This window comes from Hyla sarda, chromosome 1 (assembly GCF_029499605.1).
Source record: "Hyla sarda isolate aHylSar1 chromosome 1, aHylSar1.hap1, whole genome shotgun sequence".
NCBI lineage: Eukaryota > Metazoa > Chordata > Amphibia > Anura > Hylidae > Hyla > Hyla sarda.
In genome coordinates this window covers 236,509,156-236,524,481 of record NC_079189.1, presented here as the reverse complement: position 1 = coordinate 236,524,481, position 15,326 = coordinate 236,509,156, and the positions used below count along the sequence as shown (strand labels likewise).

At 42.1% G+C, this 15,326-nt stretch overlaps 1 protein-coding gene across 17 annotated transcripts in view; it reads right to left on the bottom strand.

Annotated features, from left to right (window-relative positions):
* Positions 1-15,326, bottom strand: part of CSGALNACT1 (chondroitin sulfate N-acetylgalactosaminyltransferase 1) — a 487,912-nt gene that overhangs the window by 157,953 nt on the left and 314,633 nt on the right. For all 17 annotated transcript variants that reach the window (XM_056569152.1, XM_056569147.1, XM_056569104.1 and 14 more), the window contains one exon: positions 10,442-11,330. In XM_056569152.1, the coding sequence (XP_056425127.1) occupies positions 10,442-11,129 (688 nt within the window). In that variant the 5' untranslated portion in view covers positions 11,130-11,330. The remainder of the gene's footprint in view (positions 1-10,441; positions 11,331-15,326) is intronic.

Here is a 15,326-nt window from a genome sequence, read left to right as displayed (position 1 = left end):
ATTCACCATTTACAGAAACTAGGCATAGGTCACAATGACAAACCTATAATAATTAGCCGACAGCTTTTTTACTGGCTGAGATCATTACGATTTCTTTCACATTTCTCTCTTGTTTGGAAGGCTGCAGTATCATTCTGCCACCATAATTCACCTATGCATTTGCACAAGAAAGATTAGTTTAGATTGCAGATCTGGCAAACATCCCAATTCTTAATAGGTCATACATCAAAAGCCCACTGATGAGCCTGAAATGAAAATGGCCTAACAAGAAATCAACATCATTACTTAAATTCAAGCTGCTGCCAGGACTCAAATGTTAAAGTTACGACTTTAATTTGCTAAGTGCTATACCCTTCCCCCATTGTCCTTTCCCTCTCCCTCTGTATATATATTTTTTCACTCTCCTATCCTTAACCAGCTTCATGAAAAGCAATTGACATTGCTATACAGTAAGAGTTGGTATTTCAGTTTCCCTTAATGCAATTACAGCCTGTCATTCAGATCCAAACCGTTCCGTCATAGATCAATAGGACATAAAATACATACAATGAGAACCAAAAGAAATAGTATGGACTGAAAGAATATACGAAATCCTTCCATATGTCCTCCTGTCTTCATTAAAATACACATGTGCAGATATACCTCCATTTATTTTCTTCCTACATATGGTAGGCATTCACACCACAGGTGGACCCCCATCTATCAGACATACGAATCTGTGCCACAGGAGGAAAAGCCCTTAAGGAGTGCATTTTGTCCCTTGTTTCAGTTTAATAGAACAATGAAGAAAAAATATGTAGTGAAAAAAAGTGAGCAGATTTATAACCCCACAACATCTGTCAACTGCTTTTAATGGAAAACTGTCAACCTGTTCACCCACACTAAACCCAATACACTGGGTTATAGCGTGTATGAACAGGATTCCATAGAGGGGTCACTTACTTAAATTGCTCAGTAGGTCCTGAGATATCAGCTACCGAAGTTCCCATGCTGTATTCAGGGAACTGCACTATTTGAATATTCATAGTGTTCAATTCCACGTCCTAGTGACGTGGAGTCACCAGTCACATGAGCGCAGCCCAGAATATTTTCCCCTGCTCTCTCTTCATGATTTTTCGGCACATAGCACAGTAATATCTGTGACACTATGATACATGCTGTTGTAAGGGCAACAGTATGCATTAACAACAACGCTGGAGGACTTTTACTGCACAGATTTCCCCAGTCCCAGATAGTGTCACTGGAAAACCAATTGCGGGGTACTATGTTGCTTGACATCTCATCCCCTATCCAAAGGATTGGGACCTCCTCCCCTGCGATCTCCATCCAGACACCCAGCATTCTGAACACTATGTTCAGAACACTGGGTTTGGGATGCCGTGGTTGTGACGTGATGCAGCGCCCCCTCCATTCATGTTTATGGGAGGGGGAGTTGCCTATTTATTTCTTAGTCACGCACCAAGAAGGCGGTCCAAGCTGCTGAAATGCCACAGCCTGACACAACTCCTCTCTTTGACTGTCATACGAGGCTCTATACACCTTTCAAGGAGAGCCTGGAAGGTGAAAGTGAGTAAGTTAGTAATTGTGCAGCATAGCCATCCTCATTGACATTTGGTTGCAAACTAAAATGGTGATTTTATAAGTTTGGCAACCACCATCAGCTTCAGGAAAGTTAAAGGGGTAGTCCAGTGGTGAAAAACTTATCCCCTATCCTAAGGATAGGGGATAAGTTTGAGATCGCGGGGGGTCCGACCGCTGGGGCCCCCTGCGATCTCTCTGTACGGGGCCCCGGCTCTCCGCCGAGATAGCGGGTGTCGACCCCCGCACGAGGCGGCGGTCGACACGCCCCCTCAATACATCTCTATGGCAGAGCCGGAGATTGCCGAAGGCAGCGCTTTGGCTCTGCCATAGAGTTGTATTGAGGGGGCGTGTCGGCCGCCGCCTCGTGCGGAGGTCGACACGCCCCCTTCCAGCGGGCTGTCGGGGCTCCATACAGGAGATCGCTGGGGGCCCCAGCGGTCGGACCCCCCGCGATCTGCAACTTATCCCCTATCCTTAGGATAGGGGATAAGTTGCTCACCACTGAATCACCACTGGACTACTCCTTTAAAGTTTAATTGTATATCCTTAACAGCTATGCAATGGCGTATACACTTCTTAGCAGAAAATAGAGTTGATAGATTATTTTAAAGATAAAAAGTGATACTTACCAGTCTAATCTCATAATACTGCCATTAAAATGGTGCCAAGGTCCTTGCTGCATACTGCTTCCTTCCGATATATGCCAACACGGAGTTAATGACCATTCAGTCATTTACTAGTTAAAGGGGTTATGCAGGAAAAAAAACTCTTTTTTTTATGTATCAACTGGCTCCAGAAAGTTAAACAGATTTGTTAATTACTTCTATTAAAAAATCTTCATCCTTTCAGTACTTACGAGCTTCTGAAGTTGAGTTGTTCTTTTCTGTCTAAGTTCTCTCTGATGACACCTGTCTCGGGAACCACCCAGTTTAGAATCAAATCCCCCTAGCAAACCTATTCTACTCTGTGCAGTTCCCGAAACAAGCAGAGATGTCAGCAGAGAGCACTGTTGCCAGACAGAAAACAACAATTCAACTTCAGCAGCTGATAATTATTGAAAGGATTAAGATTTTTTAATAGAAGTAATTTACAAATCTGTCTAACTTTCTGGAGCCAGTTGATATATATAAAAAAAAGTTTTTTCCTGGAATTCCCCTTTAAGATCAGTCACTGTTTTAAAATTTTAAGCAGCTAAGTCACCCTGATCCCATCAGTTATAGCAGGAGCATGGCTGCCCTAGCCCTCTCTTTGATGTGGCACAGGACACACATGCAGATTCCTTGGAAAATTTTATTAAATTACTTGAAACAGAATTTATTTTACAGAAGTATACTATGGCCGCTGTAAATGATTTGTTATGGGTTTATACTGCCTCTTGGGACAAACACTTCGAATGCATCTTCATCTGCTTTAGGTGCCATAGTGCCTTGTCTCTATTAAAGTACAGTACAGTAATAACTTATTCTGCTGAAAGCGTACAGCTTAAAAAACTGATCACTAAAATAATCTTTATCCAAGCTAAACATATGCAAATAAAACCAATATTAAAGAAATTACTGACACCCTGTTTCTCAATTATGAAACAAACAAAAAAAATGTGCTAAACGGTGATTCATTTCCTGATGCTGTCTTGGATTTACAGTACAGTATCTAAAATACATAATCTATTATTAATATTTTTAGAATGTATATCATAGAGGCTCCTGTTCGTTAGGTGAAATGATTTGCAGTACTCATAGCTGAAAGATGCAAACAAACAAGAAAGGACAGGTTAACATTTTTTTTTAATAATGTTTTTATGAAGTTTCTGCAATTTTCAAACACTATCATCAGAAAAGGGGGAGGGGAGAAGGAAAACAAAGAGGGGAGATTGGAGGGATAGAGGGAGATTCAAGAGAGATGTCCATGGCACCATGCAGAAAATCTCGAGTCCAGTAAACAGGACTCCATTAATCTGTAGGGGTGGATAAGAGTCAGGGACTCAAGAGTGAGGTTAGGTCGAGGGCCCACAAAATTTAGAGCCCTGGTGGGATATGGTCCATTGCCTGATGCATCCTGGTTTAGGGGTTCTGATGAGCAGTTTCTGGAGAGTGCCAAGTTCTAGCTCCTCATATGATATAAGGAAAGAAAAGGCAGATGAAGTGACCTTATGACTGGTATCCATGTATTCTCATAATGTTTTAACCTATTAGTCTTTTAGCCAGGATGCTTTCACCCAATCCATTTGTAACAGTAACGTTTACTTGTCTCAGAATAGATACAGGGTAGGTTTGTTTGGCGTTTGGCAGATTTGTAAAATAGTTTTCCTGTAAGCAGCTGAAGTGCAAAAATGTTTTGTGTGCTCTTGGGGTATTATGGCTTCCATTTCCAAAAAGGCAAGAGAGATGTGTGGGACATGTGCGGTGGCAAAGACCTACAGTTTCGTCAGAATCATTGGATTTAGGGTAAGTTCCATGAACAATGATAGTGGCCAGTATCACATTTCCCAGACCTCGTACAAGTCGGGTTCTTTAACATTTGTTTGCGGAGGGAGGGTGGAGGGAAGAAAAACGGCAAAATAAAATTAGTATTTTTTTTGCATTGCCACAGAACCATAATTATTTCATTTTATTCAGTCATTGTAGCTGTGTATAACTTTCCAGGTGCACAATTTTGGGTTGTGATTAGCATGGTTAGCATTCATAGCTTTCACCATTAAAAATATAACTACCGTATTTTTCCGCCGTATAAGACGCACTTTTTCTTCCCCAAAACTGGCGGGGGGGGGGGAAAGTTGGTGCGTCTTATACGGCGAATACACACACCTATCGCTGAGGTCCCTGCGGCCATCATCGGCCGGGACCCGCGGCTAATACAGGACATCACCGATCGCAGTGATGCCCTGTATTAACCCTTCAGACAAAGCGATCAAAGCTGACTGCCGCGTCTGAAGGGAAAGTGACACTAACCCGGCTGCTCAGTCTGCGATTTCAAGTGCGAACAGCTTACAGGACACCGGGAGGGACCTTACCTGCCTCCTCGGTGTCTGCTCCGTGCCGGGATCCCCTTCATGGCCGGCGCTCTCCTTCGATGTCATCACGTCGTCACGCACGCCGTCCCGTCATCCAATAGGAGCGGCGTGCGTAGCGACGTGATGACGGCGAAGGAGAGCGTGGATCCCGGTGAAGAAGACGTCCGGAGTGTCGGGGACACCACGGGGACGCGGCAACAGCGATGGAGCAACATCCAGGGCAGCGGTGACGAGCGGTGACAGGTCCGGAGCAGCGGGGACACATTATTATTACCTCCTATACCAGTGGTCTTCAACATGTGGACCTCCAGATGTTGCAAAACTACAACTCCCAGCATGCCCGCATGCTGGAAGTTGTAGTTTTGCAACATCTGGAGGTCCGCAGGTTGAAGATCACTGTTGGGTTCAGAATCTTTTTTTTCTATATTTTGCACCTTTAAAATTGGGTGTGTCTTATATGCCGGTGCGTTCTATAGGGCGAAAAATACGGTATACCAAATATGATTTTTTTCTTATTTCACAATTTTAACATAATTATATTGCAGTAGGACAAGAAGTCTCACTAAGGCTATATCCTTCACTAATAGGTAGAGTTCCATTTTAATCTTTATTTCATCATACCTAAAATGGGTCATAACTGTCCGATCCTTTGATCACTAATATTATACACTGTAATACTACTGTATTGCATATTGAAGTATTTAATTTCCTGTCAGAGCCTAATAGGGAAATACATAATGCAAAGATGAGATCCTTTGTTAGGCCCCTGGTTGTCATGGCAACTGATCAGCACTAGGCAAATCATGGTCACTGATGAAGTGACAGAGAGATTGACTACAGCACCTACAGGTATTAAATGGTCAGGAACAGAGCTCACTTTTTATTATAACCAACTTCCACTATGTATGGTATGAACAAGGCTCTTGGACCGACCCCATTCACACAAAATAACTAGAAAATTATTTTCTAGTCTTCTATCACAGGTTTTCACATTTAATGTAAAGTAAATAATTCTTTTAAAATTGAATTAGTACACTGTATTAGCTGTTAAAGGGGTACTCGGGTGGAAAACTTTTAAAAATGTTTAATCCTTCCAGTACTTATTAGCTGCTAAATACTACAAAGGAAAATATATTCTTTTTGGAACACAGGGCTCTCTGCTGACATCATGACCACAGTGCTCTCTGCTGACATTTCATTTTAAGAACTGTCCAGAGTAGAAGAAAATCCCCATAGAAAACATATGCTGCTCTGGACAGTTCCTAAAATGGACAGAGATGTCAGCAGAGAGCACTGTGGTCATGATGTCAGCAGAGAGCTCTGTGTTCCAAAAAGAAAAGAATTTCCTCGGTAGTAATCAGCAGCTAATAAGTACTGGAAGGATTTAGATTTTTTAATAGAAGTAGTTTACAAATCTGTTTAACTTTCTGGCACCAGTTGATTTAAAAAAAAAAAAAAAAAAGTTTTCCACCCGAGTACCCCTTTAAGAGCTGCAGATACCATTGGATAACTGTTAGGGTATGCACGCATACTGTATCTTTCATAGGAATTTTTTCATAGGAACTTTAAAACTTTTTAATTCTCAGCCAGCCAAGTGTCAAGGAAATGGTGTCAGGTTGCTTAAAGGGGTATTCCGCTGCTAAGCGTTTGGAACAAACTGTTCTGAACCCTGGAGCTGATGCCGGCAGCTCAGGATGTCATAGCCCCACCCCTCATGATGTCACTCCCCCATAGACTTGCATTGAGGTGGCGGGCATGATGTCATGAGGGGCGGGACTAGAACATCATAAGCTCCCGGCGTCGGCTCCAGCGTTCGGAACAGTTTGTTCCAAATGCTGAGCAGTGGAGTACCCCTTTAAGTGCCACATCCTGAAATGCTTCTTAACTCACCTCCACCTTGGCTTACAAAATCCTGTCAAGTGTACATCCTGTTTTTGATATACAATCTAGCAGGGCACTCCAACTATGAGGGCGAGTGGGTACTCCTTTTTCTGTGGTATACTGTATATTAGGGAATTCCTATAAGGCTATGCCTACACTGGGCAGTTTTTGGTATCATTTTTTTCTTTTTCTTTAGCAAAAATAGGATTGGTTCACATGAGCCTTTACATATGTCTTCCCTTTATATTCTCTCTTCTTTGAATCTGTATGAAAACTGCAGTGTGTAATGTCAGCCCAAGTGTTGAACTATAGGGACGAGGAAGAAGACAACAATCACATGATAGGTATATGTTACTTGTAATCAAAGGGTCTTGTTAAGCTCTCAACAAGCCTAATTACAGCGTGTTATAATGAGGAAGTATCACAGCTGCAGGCTAATTCTATGTAATTACACTCGTCTCAATAAGAAATTGCACCTGCACAAAATGGTAAACTCTAAATAAACTCTGCTAGATGCAATATCTCACCCTCACCAAGTGTATGATCAATAGTAAGCTATGCCATGTCCATTCATTTCAGGAGTTAGGATAAAAAAAACACAACCTGTAGCTCTTTGTCCAGTTTTGTGAACTGAAGGGGATGCCGTATGATGTACAGGCCAATTGGCGGCACCCTTTCATTTGGCACTACAGATTGACAGTGCCGAATCAAGGAAGTAAAGGGTCTGTCAGTTATTTGTAACCTGATATTGGCAGAAGGCTAATATGTTATCTTCATAAACATACCATGGCGGTTTGCTTACAACTGATAGTCTTTACCCACCATCTGTAGTCAGCTGAATTTTCTGCAAGTCCTGAGTGTCTTTTTGTATTATTGATTTACCTCTGAGTACATTTTGTAACATTTTTGACACACTTTTTCTCAATCTATCACAATCTATGACAATCTATAACCCGCCGAGGTGGGACATCGCTGCGGCCGGCGATACGCTGAGCGCAGTATGAGTCACTGAGCCCAAGTAGCAGGAAGAATACCAGCACCGGAGGACCAGGACGCCGATATCGGCACAACGAGGCATTGTAGGTAGGGGAGTTAAAGTTTGATCTCTAGTTTTTGCAGCCCGGCCACAGGGGAAATGAAAAATGTTTCACCACAGTTCTCCTTTAAAATCAACCAAATTTACAATTATTTTACTTTATAGCTATGAGATCATCATCAAGTGGGGATGCTTGTTGTCTTGTTTCACAAAATGTTTGCATCTAAACTATCAGTGAAAAAGTCCCTAAGTTCTTTAAAGGAAAACTGTCAGATATTTTCTCCCGCACTATCCACAGTACTGGGGGATAGTGCGGGAGACGCTGATTAAAATGAGCCCTACCATACCCGGATCCGCCCGGCCGTTCGCCCGCAATTGTTGTTTTATGTGTACATCTTGCTGTAACTGGCACAGGCGGGGCTTCTGCAGGTTAACTGGCACTGACGTCAGTGCCGCTTATGAATATTCATCCCCCCTCCCTCCAGTTAGGAGCGGCGAAGAGAGGGAGAACTGGAGGGAGAGGTGATGAATATTCATAAGCGTCGCTGACGTCAGTGCCAGTTAACCTACAGAAGCCCCACCCGTGCCAGTTACAGCAAGGGTCTGGGTAAGGTAGGGCTCCTTGTAATCAGTGTCTCCCGCACTATCCACCAGTACTGTGGATAGTGCAGGAGAAAATATCGGACAGTTTTCCTTTAACAGTTGCACGCCAAGAGACAGCACGATGAGCCGATGCTACAGGGCCGTAGACACTACATTTGCCACAGTATGGTGCTTTGTCAGCTGCTGTAGACTGAATACTTTCTCCCCTAGAGGCAATGCTACATAATATGGCTTGGGATGCCATGATTCTTGTATGCCTATGTAGAAAATATTGCAAGCGGTATAACAGAGGTGATATTTTCGTGAAAGATTGCTGTGGGCACAAAGCCTGCTACACATAGCAAAGATAGATTACAGAATGTAAAGATAGATGGTAACCAAAGAATCTCAAAGGCAAAATTATAAGAATGCAATTATAGGATTTGTTAGGCATAATGTCAGACTGAAAGCTGAAAGTGTCTTTACAGAACCTATGCATAAAGAATTTGGAAAACAAGGATCAAGTACATTGCCCATGCTTTTTAGTAACAACAATATGCACTGAAACTATTTAATTTATTTAAGTAAAAGTGATGTACAAGTGCTATAAATATTAATATACAGAGCTAACTGATACAGGTGAACTAAGCAGTAATGGTATGTATACCTGTTTACAAATCATCAATGGTCACACAAAACGCACCTAACACAAGAAAGTGTTCATCTGTGATTTAAGTGCTCCAGAGAGGTTGATGGCTTTAACATGTAAATGTCAGAATGAATTTATACCAAACTGATCATCATATATTAAAAGTCAGACACTGATTTTCATACTGAATGGGGCAGCAGAACAGATTGGATGGAAAGGTTGCAAAAGAAATATGCTCAACCTTCTCAGTTCTGAAGATGGACATTGCACAAAAAGATGTAATTATTTTCTGTAACTTCACTGAGCACAGAAATAGGAGTTCTATTGGATAATAAACCAAGAACACATTCTGCTATTAAAATGGGGGTCATAAAGGCATACTATTTTAAAATCCTGATGGTGTCTGTGTGGCTGAATGGCAATAAGTATGGTAGAATCAATAATTTGCATTTCCAAGACATAAAATAGCACACTGGTGAGGTGAAACACATCTTTTAAATTATTCAGTTTATTTCTGTACCTTAAACTAAACACTAATATCAAAATCCATTAATAATTGCTAACCAAAATCCCATCACATTTTCACTGCTCTTTCTAAACCCTACATCATAGTCTAATATCTAATCCAATAGAGTTATGGCATTAAAACGTTACTTACAAAGTAACTGGAACAAGAGGAAGTCTATATGTTTTAAACTGTTGTTACATTCACTGCTATGTTTTATTCTGTTAATATGTGATATGTTTAAATGTTTTGCATTTCATGTTAGTTTTATTTGTGATGGTGCACACTGGCTGAAGAGGGCTGCCATAGCTACAAATCAGCTCTGAGTGAAGCAGCAATCTGTAAGTTTGCTTAGAAGGTCCTGTGCCACTGAGGTGGGACCTGACCCATAAACTGTCTGGTGACACGTGTTCTAGCATTCACATGCTGCTTTTGTCTTATTCAGACTGTAAAAGTCCTAAAATGGTGCAGTGATGTTTAATAACAGCCAGGTAATGTGTTACCTCATGCCTCCGAGACCTGAGCTCTGGAGATCTAGTTGTGATAGCTGCCACAAGATAGACTGGATGCATTCATCAGAGACAAAGAGAGTCAATTTGAATCCAGCCTATATTCAGACTGTACTTAGGAATGTACCGTACTGTACCTCTCTGGTCCTTATTGGGAAAATATCCGGAACTCCACTTTACCTCCCCAGTAGGGGGTTCCATCAACCCCGTGTGGGCATGAAGCCCAGTTTACCAACTGCTTTTAGGCCTTTACAGGGACATTATTTGGCAATAACAACTTAACAATTGTTCAGGAAAATATGGTGCATTCATGAGAATAACTTTCCGGGAAGCAGATATAACAGACTCACTGACCTGAAAGAAAACGCCAACAATACCGTGCCATATTGTAGGTGACAGCACTATTACAAATTATGCACTGTGGTCCAGGTTTATCAAGTTAGTCCTCTTGATGTAGTTCATTAAATTAGAACCGTGTGATAATTTTAAGAAAACAAAAACTTCCCTTTTGGAACTTTAAAAGTCCCAAATAGCAGAATGTATAATATCTAACAAAAATTACTGAGATTACTAGATGATAAGGACTTTAAACTGTTACGCATTAATTAACCCTAAGAAAAATCAAATAGCATAAAAGCTAATCCTTTCTGAAAAAACGTATAAAAATGAAATGCATTTAATACTGTACCTTCAATGAAATCAGCAGATGTATATGTTCTTTTAAGAGCATTGCTTTCACCTTCAGGACTATTCAGAGCTTCTACTGCTACTTCAATAGCCTCAACAAGCTCATCCCTTTTGTCCTTCCTTACAGGTTTTTCTTCTGGGTGACGAGTAAGTCCTGTTTCCAACTGATAAACTTTTTGCAGAGTAAAACTATCAAATGGAATAGCAGCATACTCAGTAGGAACCTTCACACCATTATGTACTTCAGCTTTGTTAACTTGGGAATGTAAAAAGTCTAAGAGGTCTGTCTGTGTCTTCTCTGGACTTGCATGATCAAATGTGACTGTTAGGGAATCACTGTTGTGACCATTAACATTTTTGAGCTGCTCACTGCGTTCTTGAAGCTCATCCTTCAATTGAGCAATTTGCTTTTTCAGACTGGTAATATAGTTCCGATGCTCTTCCTCACGCTCCTGCAGGATGGCATGGTAACCTTCTTTTCCTGTTGGGCTATTAACATGTGGAAGCAACAGCTGCTCATCCTCAGCTCTTGGGGTGCAAGCCAGCATATACAATACTGACACAATACAGCAAAAGCAGACAAGGACGATTCCCACCCGCGAAACCCAACTTAGTAGCCCTCGGCGTACCATCCTTGCATTTACAACACAAAGTCCATCATCTTCTTTCCAATAGAAAATGTAGTCCATAGGAAGCAAACATACCCATAATCCACACTGACAGCAAAGTCTGGAACCACCTCTGTCCCATCTGTGAATTGTTTTTAAGCTTACATCAGCAAGAATATAGAGAGTTTGTCAACCAGGGTTCACATTTATGCAAGGATAACCTCCTGAGCTCCAGAGCCAATATGTTCATGGTAGTCAAAAAGATCAAGCTTTATAGATTACCTAGGATGTAAAAAAACAGATACAGGTTACTAGCTAATTAGCATTAAATAAATAAATGAATAAATATTTAGTCATAATTTGTCCATACAAAGAAGTACATATGCATAAAATACATCATCATTTTATTGACTATTTAATGTGGACTCAATACGATTACTTAGTTGTCGGTTTTAACAAATTTGTAGGTGTTTTTCAATCATACAAGGTGGTGACATATTATGAGACTATGCTACTATTCAAGCATTGGTACAGGTCCCAGAGGTCATGATTCTGAGCTCTGGGACCTGCCCCAATGCTTGTTTAGCACTGCATTTAATCTGCACACCCTAGCGATATGCCACTACTTTATGAGATGAGAAAGCGTCTTTAATAGCAGAAGACACTACCACACATTTATGAAGGTACAGTGTTTTGTTCTGTTTATATTTGTTTGTATTGTTTTGTAGTCAAAGCGGTCATCTGATGATGGCTCTGGCGGCAGGATATGTGTTTAAATTTTGCAGCAACTTTCGAGCCTAGTGATAAAGATACATATTTTCTGGAAGTTCCATGGAAGTCTAAGGGATTGGTGTAATCGGTATCCTTATCACTAAAGCCTTGCACAAGTCTCAGGCTCGGAGTCTGCCATGAAATAGACATATCCTGCTGCCAGAGCCATCATCAGATAAGCGCTTTAAAACTTGGTGACATTTAATTGCAGTGTTTTTCATATCACATTAGATTGGTAATGTGGCTTAATACAGAAACAACATGATTAGGGAGGCCAAGCTGCACATACCTCTTTTATGGTTTAATACTTTGACTCCTTCCATTCAACATTGAATTGATAAGATCTGTAAATCGGAGGAGCTTACTTGTTGGGCCAATGAGTCCCACAATATATGTATTGCTACAATATATGTATTGCTACTCCTGTATAGCTTTTTGCAAATCCACCACACACTGCTGCCCCAGTTCCACTGTTGAAGAACCCCTGTGCACCTCAGTTGACTGACTAGCACAGTTGCTATGAAATGGAACTCCTACTGATGTGTTCATGATGAGCCAGGCGACTCTCTTTAATGGCCCCTGCCTCAGAACTGTGTCCTGTTCACCTGTACTGGATGTTGGACTTTGATGCCCCTCTCACAGCCCCCAATTGTTTGCCGCCTGCACAGATGCATACTCACAGCACTGGGTTACAAGGTGAGTGGAATTTTTGACTCATGACTGTCACCTTTTCTGTTTTCCTTTGCCAAAACAATTGTCTTTCCATGAAACACCAGTAAAAAAAATGAAATAAAAAAAAAAGACTACTAAATCAAGTTCTCTATCCATACAAGTAGATCAGTAGATACTCATAGCATCATAATGCACATAAACATTGCACATTGGTGCAACGTAGTGGTTTTTAAGCATCATTCCTCTGAGAATCTAAGAGCTAGTAAACCATACTGCAGTCCTAATTCATAAAGTAGTCTGAGCTTCATCCTATGATTCATGTGATCATTTCCTTGTTAGCTCAATGATAGTGTTTCCAGAACAGTTCTTATGAAAACATCTGCACTATATACATAACTAACAAATGTTAATACCTTCTGTGGTGAGGGTGTAATGAGGGCAGATGTTGTAACCCTAGGGGCAGATGGCATTAACTAACCCCTTGTATTCGTGATGCCAGGGCGTGGTTTAATCTCTTCACCACCCGAAGGTATACCGCTGGATCCTGGGCTAGGCACGGGGCAAATAATGACTCCGACGCCAAGTTACAGAACAATGGCAGCTTTACTGAGATAGACAGGTGTAATAGTCTTGACAGCTCAGTTAGGCCCAAGGAGGTGACCAGTGACTTCAGAGACCTTAGGGCTCGCTGAGACTTGTAGTGGATTTGGACAATTTGCTGCAGGACCACGCTGACTGTATACAGACTGAACTTTACTGACTTGACTAGACTGACTTGACAGGCTTTACCCCGTATGTAGTTTACCAGGTTTTGATGTTCACCTGTGGGGTAGTGGTCTTGAGGATGTATGGCTGTGTGGTAGTCTTTGGGCCTCCTCAGGACACCAGACACTCTCTCAGGACTTGACCTTGCTGCACTCAGAGAAATAATCTCAAGAGACTGAACTAGCTCCTCCCAGGGTTTTTATGGGGGAGACTCTGGAGGGGTCCCTAGGTCACTCTATAGGTCACATGGTCACTGGTACCTTCCTTGGTTACAACACATAACAACAGTATTTAAAGGCACATAACAATATGTATTAACCCCAGAAGGGGCTGTATTTGTGGGAGGGGTGAGTGGTTTATTATGGCTGCCCACCTTTACCTCGGGGCGTATGGTGCATTTTGCAGTGTTTCCGGTCGGTACACTGCAGTTAACTCATACACCCAGAGGTCGTGGTAGGTGGAGCAGCGCGTGTCCTGGGTATTGTGGAGGATCAGAGTGGAAAAGGCGGCAGTGGGGTAAGTTGCATGGAAGGGTCTGGGGTCAGGGCTTGGGTTACTCACCAGCTGTGGGCTCCCGGTGGGTGTATGGACAGCAGCGTCCTCAGTTCCACCGGTGGTGGGGTCGCGAGGCTGGCAGCAGCAAGTGGGGCCGTAAAAATACTACAAGCCGGGCATTCTGGGCTGGTATACTACAGTTGCTGCATACATTAGCTATACTTGATGTGGGGTATACATACATAGTGGTATTAATGCTTATAATTGAATATGTAGAGGATGTTGACAGCATGGTGTAAGGTGGTATATGTCTATATGGTGGTGACCCCTGGCCTGAACATATGGCCTGCATACATTAACTACCATGATATACCACATAGCACATATGTCCCAATATTTACTCTTTATTGGAATGCTGGGTCACGGGTCTGGCAGCATTCGGCAGCATTCTGTTAGTAGTAGTATACCTGTCATTCTGGCTCTCTGTCACATTGAGATATTATCCTCATTAGAGTTTAACTCGGCTTCAGGGCAATAATTTGGTACACATGCATGTTTTCTGGTATTTAATTCCCCAGCTAAGCACTATGTTTAGGCACTATTAAAGGGTGGCTGGGTGATAACTATAGCATTGCCATAAGGGCCTCCTCTCGCCTGCACTCATTGCAGGCTAGGGTTTCATCTTCATTTCTGTTCCAGACATGTCTACATAGCATTAATGCAGCCTCTTGCTGTCACTTTGGTCACACTCGGTCCATTAGCAGTTCACATCCGGGCACAGATAATTATAGGGTCACTAAGAGGTGGTATACCCTTTGTCTCGACCAATTTCAGGCGGGGAATCTATTGTCATTCTTGTCACTGACACAGCTTCAGAGCAAAATTTACAGGAAACGTCACCCTTCTTTACTGGGACACGCTGTACGTTGGTTCACATGCACACGATTCTTGGTATAGGACATGACACTGAGGGATATTGGTGGCACTGGATTGGTATAGGCCATGAACTTTACATCCATTTTTACTGACACGGCTTCAGAGCAATGAACGTGGCATTGTAACCATATGGTTGTTTTGGTTCAACTTCGAGGAGTCATCAATGCGTCCACAGTGATCTACTACGGACATGGGCTACAAGTTGTACGGTGTCAACATCAGATATTAACACATTGTTCCACGTTAACAGGGTGTCATGATACAGGAGGGGGGGCAGGGGTGAGTTTCGCACACTTCTTCCAGGTTTGGGTTCTGAACTTGTTACTCAAGGTCAGGGGAGCCAGCACAGTCAGGCTTGTCCCTCATGTGTCACTTTCACCCTTGTGTTGCCAAGGTCAAGGTCGGCACACATTCGTTCCACCAAGCTTGGGCATTTATAATACGGTAGATTGTTGGATCGGCCTGGAATTGTTGTTTAAAATTGGTCAAGGGCAGGCGCAGGCTAAGTAGTAAGGTTAGCAGGTATCTTATGTATTGTAGTATTCGTTTCAGGTGGAGCCTGGTGTGTTTTGGGTTATTGTCATCTTTTCAGCTGAGTCAGATTCAGGTGAGTTGTAGTGATTTCGGGGGTAGGTTTTG